General features: G+C 40.6%; 1 protein-coding gene across 3 annotated transcripts in view; it reads left to right on the top strand.

The window, feature by feature from the left end:
* LOC306967011 (soluble guanylate cyclase 88E-like) overlaps nucleotides 1-13,193 on the top strand; it is a 34,817-nt gene extending 21,624 nt beyond the window's left edge. For all 3 annotated transcript variants that reach the window (XM_079561887.1, XM_079561888.1, XM_079561886.1), the window contains exons 15-18: nucleotides 543-652; nucleotides 969-1,058; nucleotides 8,240-8,358; nucleotides 12,476-13,193. In XM_079561887.1, coding sequence (XP_079418013.1) covers nucleotides 543-652; nucleotides 969-1,058; nucleotides 8,240-8,358; nucleotides 12,476-12,866 — 710 coding nt within the window. In that variant the 3' untranslated portion in view covers nucleotides 12,867-13,193. The remainder of the gene's footprint in view (nucleotides 1-542; nucleotides 653-968; nucleotides 1,059-8,239; nucleotides 8,359-12,475) is intronic.
* The last annotated feature ends 920 nt before the right edge of the window (nucleotides 13,194-14,113 follow it).

Genomic DNA, 14,113 nt, shown 5'->3' with positions numbered 1-14,113 from the left:
TTGTCATTTTTTTGTCAAATTTGTATCACATTTTTATCACATTTTTGTCACATTTTTGTCATTTTTTGTCACATTTTTGTCACATTTTTGTCATTTTGTCACATTTTTTGTCACATTTTTTGTCATTTTTGTCACATTTTTGACATTTTTGTCACATTTTTGTCATTTTTTTGACACATATTTGTCATTTTTTGTCACATTTTTCATCATTTTTTTCCCATCTCTTTTTTGTCAATGTAATCTCACTTTTTTGTCACATTTTCATAATTTTTTTCACCTCAGTTTTGTTGCTATTTTCACAGCTTTTTTCCAGAAGCTTTTGGATTGGGGTAAAGCCAAACTGGAGAAAATGTGCTCGGTTCAGGTGGGACTTAGGAGGTTAAACTCCAAGTACTCCTACCTCGAGACTGAAGTGGATTATTTAGAAAATAAATAGTTTTAACAGTAAAAAATACAATGCGTTCTGTTCAAAGCAGAACTAAAACACTGTTCATGTATCTCAGCGTTAATGAGCTGTTGCTTGTTTTGCCGGTTCCGCGCAGGGATCCACTCGGGGATGGTGGTGGCCGGCGTGGTGGGACTGAAAATGCCTCGCTACTGCCTGTTCGGAGACACCGTCAACACCGCCTCGAGGATGGAGAGCAACGGAGTGGTGACTGCGCCGCACCGCACAGACACTCAGACACGCCGCCATTAGCCGTCCAAACAGATCTGCAGCTCCCGCCTTTTGGTTAATGCAAACGCGGCCCAACGCTTCATTTGTTTCTCATTACGTACAGTGATAGAAGCCTAATGTTTTGTCGAAAATCCATTCTCGGAAAATTAACACGAAACGAAAAGTCGCCGTTTCCTGAGATTCAATTTATCCGAAATGCAAACTCATAACAGCCTTTAATGAATACAAAACATCATTATTTCACTTTAGCAGTTTTTGGGTTTGAGCGGTGCTTGTCCTTGTGTGCGAACAGGGAATGCAGATCCACATCAGCCAGACCACCAAGGACCATTTGGAGCACGAGCCGTACGTCATTGAAGAGCGGGGGAAGATATTCGTCAAGGTGAGTGGAAGAGTCCATTTTGTCTGGACTCGTTCTGGACGCAGCTGAAAATGACCTTGCATGAATCACCTCACGCTCGGATAATGCCAGTAAAAGGCTTCGACCTTTTTGTGACCCAGCGACTTTCCATCACGGTGGCCTCTACAACTCTCCAGGATCAATTGTTTTGTAAGGTTTTCGGGTGAGAGGGTTTCGGCAGCAGTGAAAACTCTGAAAACAACGGATCCTGGAGCATCATAGTGGCCACTGTGATGGATTCACATAAAAAGTTTACTTAAAGGGGCTCAATGCAAGTTAGTCATTGTATGCTCACTACTGCCACCTCAGGTCTTATGCGTAACAGCAGCTTCTATATTAAACTCGTGCATGACGGCACTGCGAACCTGAATTAACACCTTTTTGAGCGACAGTGCAGGATTTTAGAGGCAGTTGTGGTGAACAGGTCTGAGCTCATTCTACACATTAGGACATGGCTGGAACATGTAGGGGGATTAAAATACTTAGTTTTAACCAGTGCTTTAAGTGGGCCGGTACGCACCGGTACTCAGTACCGCCACTTCCAAAAATAGCTCTTGAGTGTACCGCCACCTCTCCGTGCGCCAAGAACGTGCTTTTAGCGTACCGGTACGCGTACCTGCTCCGCCGCTTTTCAGAGCGCCCTTCACAATGCACGCTTCCTACTTGGTCCCAGCGTGAGCAGAGACTACATTACCCATAGACCCTTGAGTTGTATGAGTGAAAAGCGCGGTGCGTCGCTGGGAGAGTGTGTGAATGTGAAACGCAGACATCGCTGCTCGGTTAAAATACAATGAACACTTCTGCTCTCCTGCTTCAGAGGAGTAAAAGAACAAGCCTGGCTGCGCTGGCTGACCTCACCTGTGCCGCGGTCATGGAGGTTCTCACAAGTGGCGATTAGCACGAGAGCCATGTGCCCCGTTTGGCCTCGTAGATGCGATAAAAACAAAACAAAGCTGTAAATATGGATTGAAACAAACTTGCAGACTGAGATGAGGCGACTGCAGACAGAACGGAGCCTGAGAAGCTGCAATGACAGCACAAGCTCCAGAACATGGAAGTGTTTGTTAGACACTTTGGAAAGCACAGACATTAGCCTGTAAGAATCACCTCTGTAACAGAGCTTCAGAGACACCCACCTGTAAGAGTTCAGCTAAAACAGTTTGTCTTCTAATGGCTTATAAAGCTTATTTTCTTTGCACTGGACTGTCATCATGAGTTGTTTATTTGAGCAGATCTGACTAATTATTGTGAATACATGATATAAATAATACAGTCCAGCATTATTGCAATATCATGTATACTGTCATAACGCTGTAAAAACAAATTAAGAAAGAAGGGAAAATACAACATAGTATATATAGGCCTATTTTTTTTGTCCACTTAAAGCACTGGTTTCAACATTTTTAAACTCTGTATAGTCCCTTTAATTAATTTGTCTGAGTTCAAGTGGGATTCATGCTTGTTCCGCTGGAATTAGCATTTTCATCTCACATATGTTCAAACTGACTCATTATCTCATTATCATTATCAGTCATTATCTCATTTAAAACTGTAATTTTTCCAGTGTTGTTGTTGTTGTTGTTGTTGTTGTTGCTGTTGTTGTTGTTGTTGTTGTGTCCTCGGGAAAGACCACCATTGAGTGTGGAGTTGAATGAGTCTTGACTACAGTGCACAAATGAACTGGACCGATCAAGTCTATTTGGGAAGGTGATTGTGCTTTGGGTCACAATCACAATGGACTCAAAGTCGCACAGTTTTATCAAATATTTGCACTTAGTGTTGTCACTATTAACTACTTATTACTCCTTTAAAAAGTAACTGAGTTACTTTACTGATTACTTGGTTTTGAATGTAACTATATTAGATTACACATTACTTTATTATAGAAAGTTTAGTGTGATTCTTATCATAGTGATTTTAATCTACTATAGTTTGTGTATCTTTACCACTAGAGGGCGCTACATTACTGCTATTGATCTGATTCTCTTCAATGAGCTTCAGTGGTGTCTTACCTCAGATCCTGACACTGACAATAACTACTCTCTGCTGCCCCCGTTTGTGGGACTCTCACTTTGCACCTCCAAATGTTTCTTAATTGGATGTAGTGTCTTTGAAGCTCAATAACACTTTGTTATCAGCAGTGCATTTACAGCCAACTTTTACATTGTCATCTTTAACCGACACAAACTCAAATAGTGACTATTTAGTATTTCCAGTGAGAAAAACGTGCCTTGTTGCAGACGTTATGTCACTCCTTGCGACGCAAGTAGAAAGCAAAAGCTCTGCCGCTGCCCACTGTTCAATGCAGAGGACACATGTCATTGTACAGTTCATGTATAATGACAAATAAAGCAACAAACAAACAACAAATATATATATATCTTTTTACAAAGGAAAATTACAAAACAGTAATGGACTTGGAAAAGTAACTTCAATCTGATTTCTGGTCAGGAAACAGTAATGTGTTAGATTACTCTGAAAACAGATTAAAGTAGCGCGTTATCGGCATCACTGCTCACAGTGATTATTTAGTTCATGTAATCTGAAAATCATAAACTAGGATTTATCATGTATAAGTAAGGATTAAACAATGAGGAGCCTTGTAATGCATGGCTCCTCATTGTTTGATTCGCTTCTACCTTGGCCACACAAACTTAAACTGTTAATTTGTTTTTTAATACGTTTTGGCAGTAGTTACTGTATTTCACTTTTGTGCTGTTTTACCCATAGATATCACAGAAATGCCTTTAGCCACTGTATCGGAGCCTGTCCCTATGTTAGCTCCCGGACCAGATTAAATTGAATGTTCCATCTCATAAAATTGAACAATACTAACATATACGGAGGTATGTTTTGTCTTTTTCGTGGTATTTATATAATTTCTGTGGTTAAAGGAAGGACTTAAAGGAACAGGCCACCATTTTTCCATACTGAGAGATGTTCTTACCTGGGCTTAGACGAGTTGATACGTACCTGTCTGTTCAAGATGTTGTTAGCATTTGGCCTCTCCCAGCATATTCCTGTAGCTCCAAACGGGGGTGAAGTTAGAAGCGACCACGCTCTTCTACGGGCACAAAGACCAGACAGGTACGTATCAACTCGTCTAAGCTCAGGCAAGAACACATCACAGTATGGAAAAATGGCGGCCTGTTCCTTTAACTGAACGTGAGTTAGAATTTAGCTCAGAGGACATTTTCATACAATAATTTGTACCTAAAGTGAAATCTCCAAAGGTCTGCACATTCATGAATGATTTCTAACTAGGCTTTGACATAATCTAAGTACATGTGGTCGATGGGTATGGAGGACCGTGGCTGCCAAAACTATAAATATATACATAAATAAATAAATAAATAAATAAATTTAAAAAAGATAAAATTTGCAAAGAAATGCGTGCAATTATGAGAATAAGTGCATTTATTTCTGTATTTATTTATTTATATATTTATTTATTTCTGTATTTATTTATTTATTTACATATTTATTTATTTTTGTATTTATTTATACATTTATTTCTGTATTTCTCTATTTATTTCTCTATTTCTGTATTTATTTTTGTATTTATTTATTTATTTATATATTTATTTATTTCTCTATTTATTTATTTATTTCTCTATTTATTTATTTATTTTTGTATGTATTTATTTATTTCTCTATTTATTTATTTATTTCTCTATTTATTTTTTAATTTATGCATTTATTTATTTATTTCTGTATTTATTTATTTATTTCTGTATTTATTTATTTATTTCTGTATTTATTTATTTATTTCTGTATTTATTTATTTATTTCTGTATTTATTTATTTATTTCTGTATTTATTTATTTATTTATTTCTGTATTTCTCTTAATGAGATGCAAATCATGGGGTGGGTCGGGATGCCTCTGCTGTCAGCTCATTGGTCAATCTTTTTCCTTGCTCCAGAGCTTGTCCAGCATAGACGGCCATGTTGAGATCACTGTGTTCTCGCTATAGCCATGTCAGAACGAAAAGAAAAAAAAAGCATTCTTCCATATGCAGCAATTGCATTGTGTGTGTGTTTTTTAAACAAATAAGTAAATTATCCTTTGCTCTGTGTCGCTGAACAGCCTCCATTTTGGAGTGGTGAACGGTTGCATGTTGGACCTCAAGCATATCTAGTTGGGGACTGCTGTGCTATGTTCTAATGAGCTGAGAAGACTGGCGGACAGGAGAATCTGTAGTGCTGACTATATTATTTTCCATTTGGATCAGTTACGTAAAGTCCCGTCGCCAGACGTCAGTCTTAAGGCGTCATTAGTACTACTATAAAGAACATATTTTTCGGTATTCACGAAGCCCTGGCGCACACTGATCATTACATTAAACATAATCAACAGCAAATATGACCAGACCAACTACAGCTGTAACATCAGTCCTCGTGGCGGAAACGTCAGTAGGCCCACATGCGTTTCTCCGAGCTGAGCCTCCTCATCAACACATCCTTCTACTCAAACTTGAACTTATGAGTGAGGTCCTTTTCAAAAGCAGCTGAATGAGCTGGGCCTTGCGTCTGTGCAGAATACTGCGCCGATGCAACGAAAACACGTTTCCGAGCGTGGAAAACGACCGGACTCTGGGGCTGTAGAACGAGCGCCTGCACCCCCACACTCCCCCCACACACACCCCCACACTCGCGCCACCGTTTGTACCATGAATATGGCTCGGTCAGTGCTGTGGCCGCGTCCACTTTTCAGTCTCTCTCAGCTTCACTAAAGCTCCAGTGTCTGAGTGTAAAACGCACACTTCGAACGCGGGGACTTTTCGGCGGACTTCAGCGCTTTGTAGTAAAACACACACGAGCACCTGTCACTGCCTTTGCCTCTCACGAGCATCGTGGACTCTCAGGGCGGAGGATGATCGTTGATGCCCCTCTATCATATCACCTATATTTTATTTTGTGCCCAGACAACACGGGAGCCGTGCGCAATTGCGCACGAGCGCAGCTTGGAAGGAACCGTGCCAGAGAAAGAGAGAGAGGGATGAAATGCCGCCTCCGTGCTAGAGGAGGAAATAGTTAGGCTACTTGTTGTGGAGTTTGGGCTGGTCTAATCGGGCAGAAAGCGCGAAAGTAACACTGTACAATTGAGTGATCTTTGCCCAATTTGTAGTGGTTTGTAGTGGGCACACGCATCTTGACAGCATGGCGCTTCTCAGCGCACGCCTGTAATGTACATGTACGCACTTTGCGCGAGAGCTCGTCGCGTGCGGTGTATTAAACCGATTGAAAGCGCAAAGTAACAGTTTCGCACATGAGTGATACGTATCTTGGCCCGGTTTGTCGTGGTTATCCGGCCATCCTGCATGTTTTCTAGTGGTTATACCCGTCGCTATGGGCTGGCCATACGGGGCCATGCCCGCCCCCCCGACACAGATGTGGTGTAGTAGACTACGTGATACGCAGACATACGCCGTATAACCACGAGAAGGCCTGCAGAACTGCTGTACAACCACTATAAATTGGGCAAAGATCACTCATTTGCACAGTGTTACTTTCGCGCTTTCTGCCCGATTAGACCAGCCCAAACTCCACAAGTAACCTAACTATTTCCTCCTCACGGAGAGAGAGGACCGGCGGCATTTAATGCATGTAGGCCTACTGACGTTTCCGCCACGAGGACTGATGTTACAGCTGTAGTTGGTCTGGTCATATTTGCTGTTGATTATGTTTAATGTAATGATCAGTGTGCGCCAGGGCTACGCGAATACCGAAAAATATGTTCTTTATAGTAGTACTAATGACGCCTTAAGACTGACGTCTGGCGACGGGACTTTACGTAACTGATCCAAATGGAAAATAATATAGTCAGCACTACAGATTCTCCTGTCCGCCAGTCTTCTCAGCTCATTAGAACATAGCACAGCAGTCCCCAACTAGATATGCTTGAGGTCCAACATGCAACCGTTCACCACTCCAAAATGGAGGCTGTTCAGCGACCCAGAGCAAAGGATAATTTACTTATTTGTTTAAAAAACACACACACAATGCAATTGCTGCATATGGAAGAATGCTTTTTTTTTTTTTCTCGTTCTGACATGGCTATAGCGAGAACACAGTGATCTCAACATGGCCGTCTATGCTGGACAAGCTCTGGAGCAAGGAAAAAGATTGACCAATGAGCTGACAGCAGAGGCATCCCGACCCACCCCATGATTTGCATCTCATTAAGAGAAATACAGAAATAAATACAGAAATAAATACAGAAATAAATAAATAAATACAGAAATAAATAAATAAATACAGAAATAAATAAATAAATACAGAAATAAATAAATAAATAGAGAAATAAATAAATAAATGCATAAATTAAAAAATAAATAGAGAAATAAATAAATAAATAGAGAAATAAATAAATACATACAAAAATAAATAAATAAATAGAGAAATAAATAAATAAATAGAGAAATAAATAAATATATAAATAAATAAATAAATACAAAAATAAATACAGAAATAGAGAAATAAATAGAGAAATACAGAAATAAATGTATAAATAAATACAAAAATAAATAAATATGTAAATAAATAAATAAATACAGAAATAAATAAATATATAAATAAATAAATACAGAAATAAATGCACTTATTCTCATAATTGCACGCATTTCTTTGCAAATTTTATCTTTTTTAAATTTATTTATTTATTTATTTATTTATGTATATATTTATAGTTTTGGCAGCCACGGTCCTCCATAGATGGGTTGTCAACAGCTGAAAACTTCAGGGTCGTTCATAATACTTAGGATCAAACGCCGCTTCTCCTTTATGTTTCTATGGTTTTAAATGAAGCTAGTTCCACAACAATAGCAGCTCAGTTGTTTATCGTTTCGATGTTAACAGCTTCAGTGGAGTGATATGGAACATGATTTAACTGTTGCCGGACTAACTCTGCGGTTACGGGAAAATAACGCTTGCACTTGTATTGCACTTTACAAACGGGGCAGGCTTCTCAGAGGGCTAGTCCTCACTGGTTCCACGATCTGTGGTGAGTGCTTTGCCCAAGAACACAATGGCAATGTTCTGAGATGCATGGGATCCTTTTAATAGTTTAGCAGTTCATCTTTCTCCAATATTAATGCTCCTGAAGGTTGAAAGTGTAAAAGAATCCTGATATAGTTTCTGATTCTTTGTTTTCCCACCACAGGGCAAAGGCTACATGAAGACGTACTGGCTGAAGGGGAAGAGGGACCTGTCGTTTAAAACGCCGGCCGAGCTTCGCTACAGCAGCGAGCAGAAGGACTCCGAGGACCTGAGCTCTAATGGGTGAGTGGACTGTATCTGTGGGAGTCACTTTAAGGCCAGACCCTGACTATCGTTTAAAGGGCTTCAATGGTAATGAACAGCATCACATTGGCTTCAAAACTCGTCTGACTGTTAATTCATCAACAATATAAAATTGATGGTCCATAACATCAACTTCAATTTTGGCTGGAGTTGTACTTGCCCTGTTGCATCTAATTAACCTTTGAATATCAAAAATTCCCCTCATTCCTTTGCTTGATGTAAATACACTGCCTGACCCCCCAAAAAACACACACAAAAACATATGATTCTGGGCATTCCAATGACAGATTTGCTGCCATCGTCCCTGTTTTAAGCCTTCCACATCGAAGTCAAGCTCTGGACTAAACGCAAACGTATTTTATCAATCCAAGCGTCTCATCCAAAAAAGAGACTTTTCCAAACCAGGTCTCAGAGTGGAAAGATCTCAAAACGCTGTTTACGTGGCTCCATTGTTGCGGCGTGTGCACAACTTTTACTAAAACGATGACATCACAGCGCCAGAGTTGTGTCCATAATCTGCTGACCGTAGAGTGAGTTTTACAGCACAATCCTCCACTGCAGAGTCAGCCTCCGTTCGTTGTTGGACCGACAGTAAAAGCCACAGCGCCTCACACAGGTCTGGCAGATGTATTGCAGAGTTTTCACAAACCATGTTTACTGAGCTGGCTCCGTGTTCACAGAGAAAGTTTCTGAAATGTAAAGCGTTTTGTCTTCGTGTGGATATAGCCTTAGTTAATGTGGTGCTGTTTAACATATTGTATCCATGAGGTTGGCAGTTGAATCCAGCTCACATTGTGTCCAATGGCAAGACATGTCACACACATAGCCAATGCAGGATTTTTTATTTTTTTATTTGAGTAGGGACAAGTATGTTGCATAAGCTCATGTTACATACTACAACATTTTAGCCAAAACTAATGCTCAATGTCCATCCCTAGGTGGGCCTTTACATAAAAATGAAACAATACATAGTTAAAAAAAAAGGCAATAATACAGTACAACGTAATATAAAGACAGTGTGTTCTGTGAGTGATCGTTGGTGGCAGCCACATTGGTGAACAATGCAATGTCAAGTGTTTTAGGTCACTTGGAAAGCTATATCTACGTATTGTTAGGGAAATACTAAAGGAGTCCGGAGGAGATGTGGATGGAGAGACGGGACACGGTCTGGATGTCTTACATGGTAGAAGTTTATTACCGTATTACAGGCCTGGAGACATTTGAACAGTCAACACAATGTTCGGAGCATTGATCATTCAGAGTCTGGGGATACTTCCACATGAAGAGAGCTATATAGCCTCGGTTACACGTAGGCACTAACAGTCTACCTCTCGAACAATGTGCCACGTTGACTAGGCCACAAGTCATGTAGAAGGTCGGCGCCTGAATGTTCCCCTTTGACAGTACAATATGATGATTCGAAAGGAATGTGCCATGGCTGAATTAACTCTATAATTCTCCATCACGTATGAGACATTTTTATTTATAAAAAGGCTTATCTAGATTTGACTAGGAGCGTTGAGCACATGGCTTACTTTGATCATTAGATATTTTGACCCTATATACCAGGGGTGTCCAAAGTGCGGCCCTCAGATCAATATTTGGTGGCCCTCGACCTTCTTGCTGAATCGGGACACATCGTCAGATTGTCCTTTTTATTTGAAATGTCATAATTCTACACAATTCTAACCAAACAACTAACATTTTATTGTGAGACAGAGCTGGCATGAAGGTTTTAAGCATAAATAAAGGTGTTGTGGCACAATTTAAATCTCTGCTAGTCGAAGGTTTCGCGGGACCGAACTGTGGCCCTTCACCCCGAGTACACTTCAGTATGCGGCCCCCCATGAAAAAAGTTTGGACACCCCTGCTATATACAGTCCCGATCAAAATTCAAATTTTTCATGGTTAAATCTTAAAGCTCTAACCTCAGCTGGATTTTTTCCCCTGTCAGTAGACGTCAGTAGTGGAGCCCGCAAGATGCACTCATGATGGATTCTCAATACTCTTATATGAAACACACATACATCAGTAGAATAAATAAGATATGTAGCAGAGTGAGCATTTTGATACTTTTATTTATTTGCTAAACTGCAACTTTCATGTAAGACTTTGGCATTTAGAAAATAATACTTCCTAGAACTAAGTTTACAATGCAGATGTTTTATTTCCCGCAACCCCTCAATGTCTCACACAATGTCAATGTCTCCCAGTGCGTAACCATAAGAAGGAAAATGCTATGACAGCTCCCTGTAGATATTGGATAATTAAATAAACAAACATGGGCATGTCATCAAAAATCCCGTTTAGGTCTTATGTTACAATAAAACTACATTCTAATTTAAAACATTAAAAAAATATATAAGAAATAACCATGTCAAACAATCTAAATGAAGGAGTTGATAGAACTGCTCTTGCACAATGCAACTTGATCAAAGACGTCCAAAAGCGAGACACAAATCCGCTGAACTTGACGCGTCAGCAGGTGTAAGTTGCCAACTCGCCGTGTCAAGTGTGAGCTGTCAACACCAGGCCTCACTGCAGAAGCACTCTCCACTCCGTCAGCTCCGCTCTGACAATTGGTTAGCACTGCCAGCACGTCCATCCCATCAGGAGAGGGCCCTCGAACGCCCTCAAGTCTCATCCCATTTAGACCATACTGTTTGTTTCTGAAGGCTGGCAGCTGACGTCCACAACAAGTCACGACGAGTGGGATGTTGACACTGCCAAGGAGAGAAGTAGGGCACGCCGTGTTTTAAATGAAAAACGACTGTGCTCCATGAGAAAGTTTGCTCTACGCAGGGATGACTTTGATTTGGGTGAAACATGACAGCAGAAATGGTTATGGGTTCACGTCATTTGAACGCTGCAGCGGATATCCACCTCCAGATCTTGAGCTAAGGTCATGGTCCACAGAGACGGGTCAAGAATTAAACCTCCTGTGAGGCCATGTATATTTTTCAGCACAATGTTACAACTAAAAGCTATATCAGCTGTATATATAAAAAAATACAATATTAAGAGATAAAGCAAGTATTAGATTCAATGCACTGCCTGATTTTAAAAAAATAAAAAAAGTAGCCACAAAAAAAGATCCCACGCTCCATTATTTGGCTGTAGTGTCTTAGTTCTTCTACAATGTCAAAAATCCAGCGGTCATTAATTTTTCACCAAGATTTTGTATTGATGATGGGAGAGTGTGAACACTGTACAAAGCCTTCTCCAGCACATCCCAAAGATTCTCAATGGGATAAAGGTCTGTACTCTGTGGCGGCCGATTCATCTCATGCTCCCCGAATCACTCATTCACAATGTGAGCCAGAAGAATCCATGGTCATCTTGGGATATGCCCGTGCCATCAGAGAAGAAGAAATCCATGAATAGAATAAGCTGGTCCTTCAGGAGGTTCAGGTCGTCAGCTGATCTCATTCTTTGGGCCCATAGTGTTGCTGAACCTAGACCTGACAAGCTGCAACAACCCCAGATCAGATGAGTTAGTCATTGACTCACTCAAAGTGATATGTAGATCCAGATTCACCGAGTTAAATTAAAGCCAGTTTAAACCTGCTTAGTCACCAGAAAGTACGACGACACACAACCAGTCTGACTGCTTTCATATATTTGCATCTTTCTACTCTGAAAAATTTAACATGAAATCTAAGATGTTCGGGATGACACATAAAAGTGTCTATATAATCCATACCACTGGACACAAATGTCCATAGGCTATTTTTTTTTCTTCAGAATTACAATTAAAGGCAAGAGTGCAGATAAAATACTTTCAGTTGTCATATGCATGGGCAAAAAGAACTGTTTTCAGACTACTTGATAAATACATTTAGGATTTTAAACTGTCCACTCAAAAACAATAAATGGTGATTTTAGTTATAATACGTAGGTGGAAAAAGTAATTAATAACAAACACAAACCTGAGCTTCTAGCAAAGTTTTCCTCTTCAGAACCAAATGAAAACATCAATGGAGAATGGCTGTAGTCCAAACGTAAACACAGTAGTATAGGAGTATAGTGGTAACAGTAGCAGTAGTTTAGCAGTAGTGCACTGAAGTCACTGTCGTGTGGTGTGTTATTGTGCTAGCTCTACCGGCACCAATGCCAAGCGCATGGCCTCTAACGTTCACATCACCAGCAGTGAGGAGCAAGCAGAAGGCAAGCACAGCCCCGCTGACCTGCCCCAGGACCTGCTCCCGCCACCAGAGGCCGCCAACGAGCTGCGCACCGTGTCGGCCGAGCCCCTGGAGAAGGAGAAGGAGAAGGAGAAGGGGAGCAAAACGACTAAAAACAACAAGGGGGCCAAACCGGAGGCGCCGCAGGGCATCGCCACGGCCGAGCTGCTGCCCCCCGCTGACGGCCTGGAGAACCCCGGGCCGTTACTCACAGGCAAGAGGAACAGCTTCAGGCAGCAGTTTGTGGGCACCAAGCTGCCCACGAACCTCCCCATGCGCAGTGCTTCCTGTGTCATCCTGTGAGGCAGGGCGGCGAGGCGTTCGTCCACAGGGTCACACCCACAGCGCTCTGACAGGGCGGGGGCGCAAACACTCATTCAAGTAACCAACAATTCAGCACGACGTGGTTTATGGCAATGCACAGGTTTACAAGTTAATCTGGAGAAATGTTAAGGCAAGGTTGTCCCCTTTCCCCCTCACTTTTTTCAATTCATTCTAGTAGTATTCTAGTATGAAAAAGTTAATTAACCTTTATCCATAATAAGAGCTAGACTAATCAGATGCTTTCCAAAGGTTTGAAGACTTTTTACCCGGATAAAAAACACAAGCGAGCAAAGAGTCAATTTATAACCCCCCCCCAAAAATTGTATTGAAGTATATCAACAAATTAGAATGCAGCTTTATTCAATGTTTACAATTTGTCATTCACCATGTCAAACCTGCTTAAGAGAACATAATAGCTTGCTGTGCACTGTATGAATCATTAATTGCTGCTATTACGATTTAATAAGATTAAATAGACTTATTGCCAACTAGAGCTTTGACATTACACTTTATGACCGTGTAAGTGCACCTTTCTTTCGAAACATGTTTCCTGCGTCGACTGTGTTAAATTAAGGAAGTTCTATTTCCGCTTCACTGCGACTACACGCGGGTTACATGCAAAAAGTCACACAACATTAACGTTACATGGTTGACGTGTGTAATAAATGACTGCGTTTGGGAGAATGTAACTAAGTCATTCGGTTTCAGGACCTATACGGAGACGTTTTCTAAAATGTATGTACATGCTTGGACTTGACCGACTAATGCTTTCTGGCTTGTATTTAAATAACTGAAATAGCCGTATGCTACTTTGGGCCTTTGGTGGTACGTTCACATGGAGTTCTGTTGTCTGTATGTGTTTCTTGTATCATAGTGTTTATTTATATAAAAGTGTATGTACAGCCATGACAATTTCTTCTCAATGTTTGTTTGTTTCATTCATCCCAAAAAAAGAAAGAAAAAAGTTTTGTATAGTGTTACTTTAATATATGAAATTGAAGGTAAAATCAGCTTGCTTTTAACCAGTGGTTCTCAAAGTGGGGGTCAGGACCCTCTGGGCCCAGGGGGTCATGGGACACTGATGACACACAAGATGATTTAGATTTTCTTTTTATGTATTTTCACTTTAACAGAATATTTTTGTGAAATGAAAGCAGTACTGAGTAGCTTGTGCACCCTAGAGGCCATAAGCGCCACTGCAGGTGTTGTTGCGTTTTTTTTTCTTT

Source organism: Gobius niger (genome assembly GCF_951799975.1).
Source record: "Gobius niger genome assembly, chromosome: 8".
Classification (NCBI taxonomy): Eukaryota; Metazoa; Chordata; class Actinopteri; order Gobiiformes; family Gobiidae; genus Gobius; species Gobius niger.
Note: the sequence above shows the minus strand (reverse complement) of the source record. Positions and strands in the feature narration are given on the sequence as shown.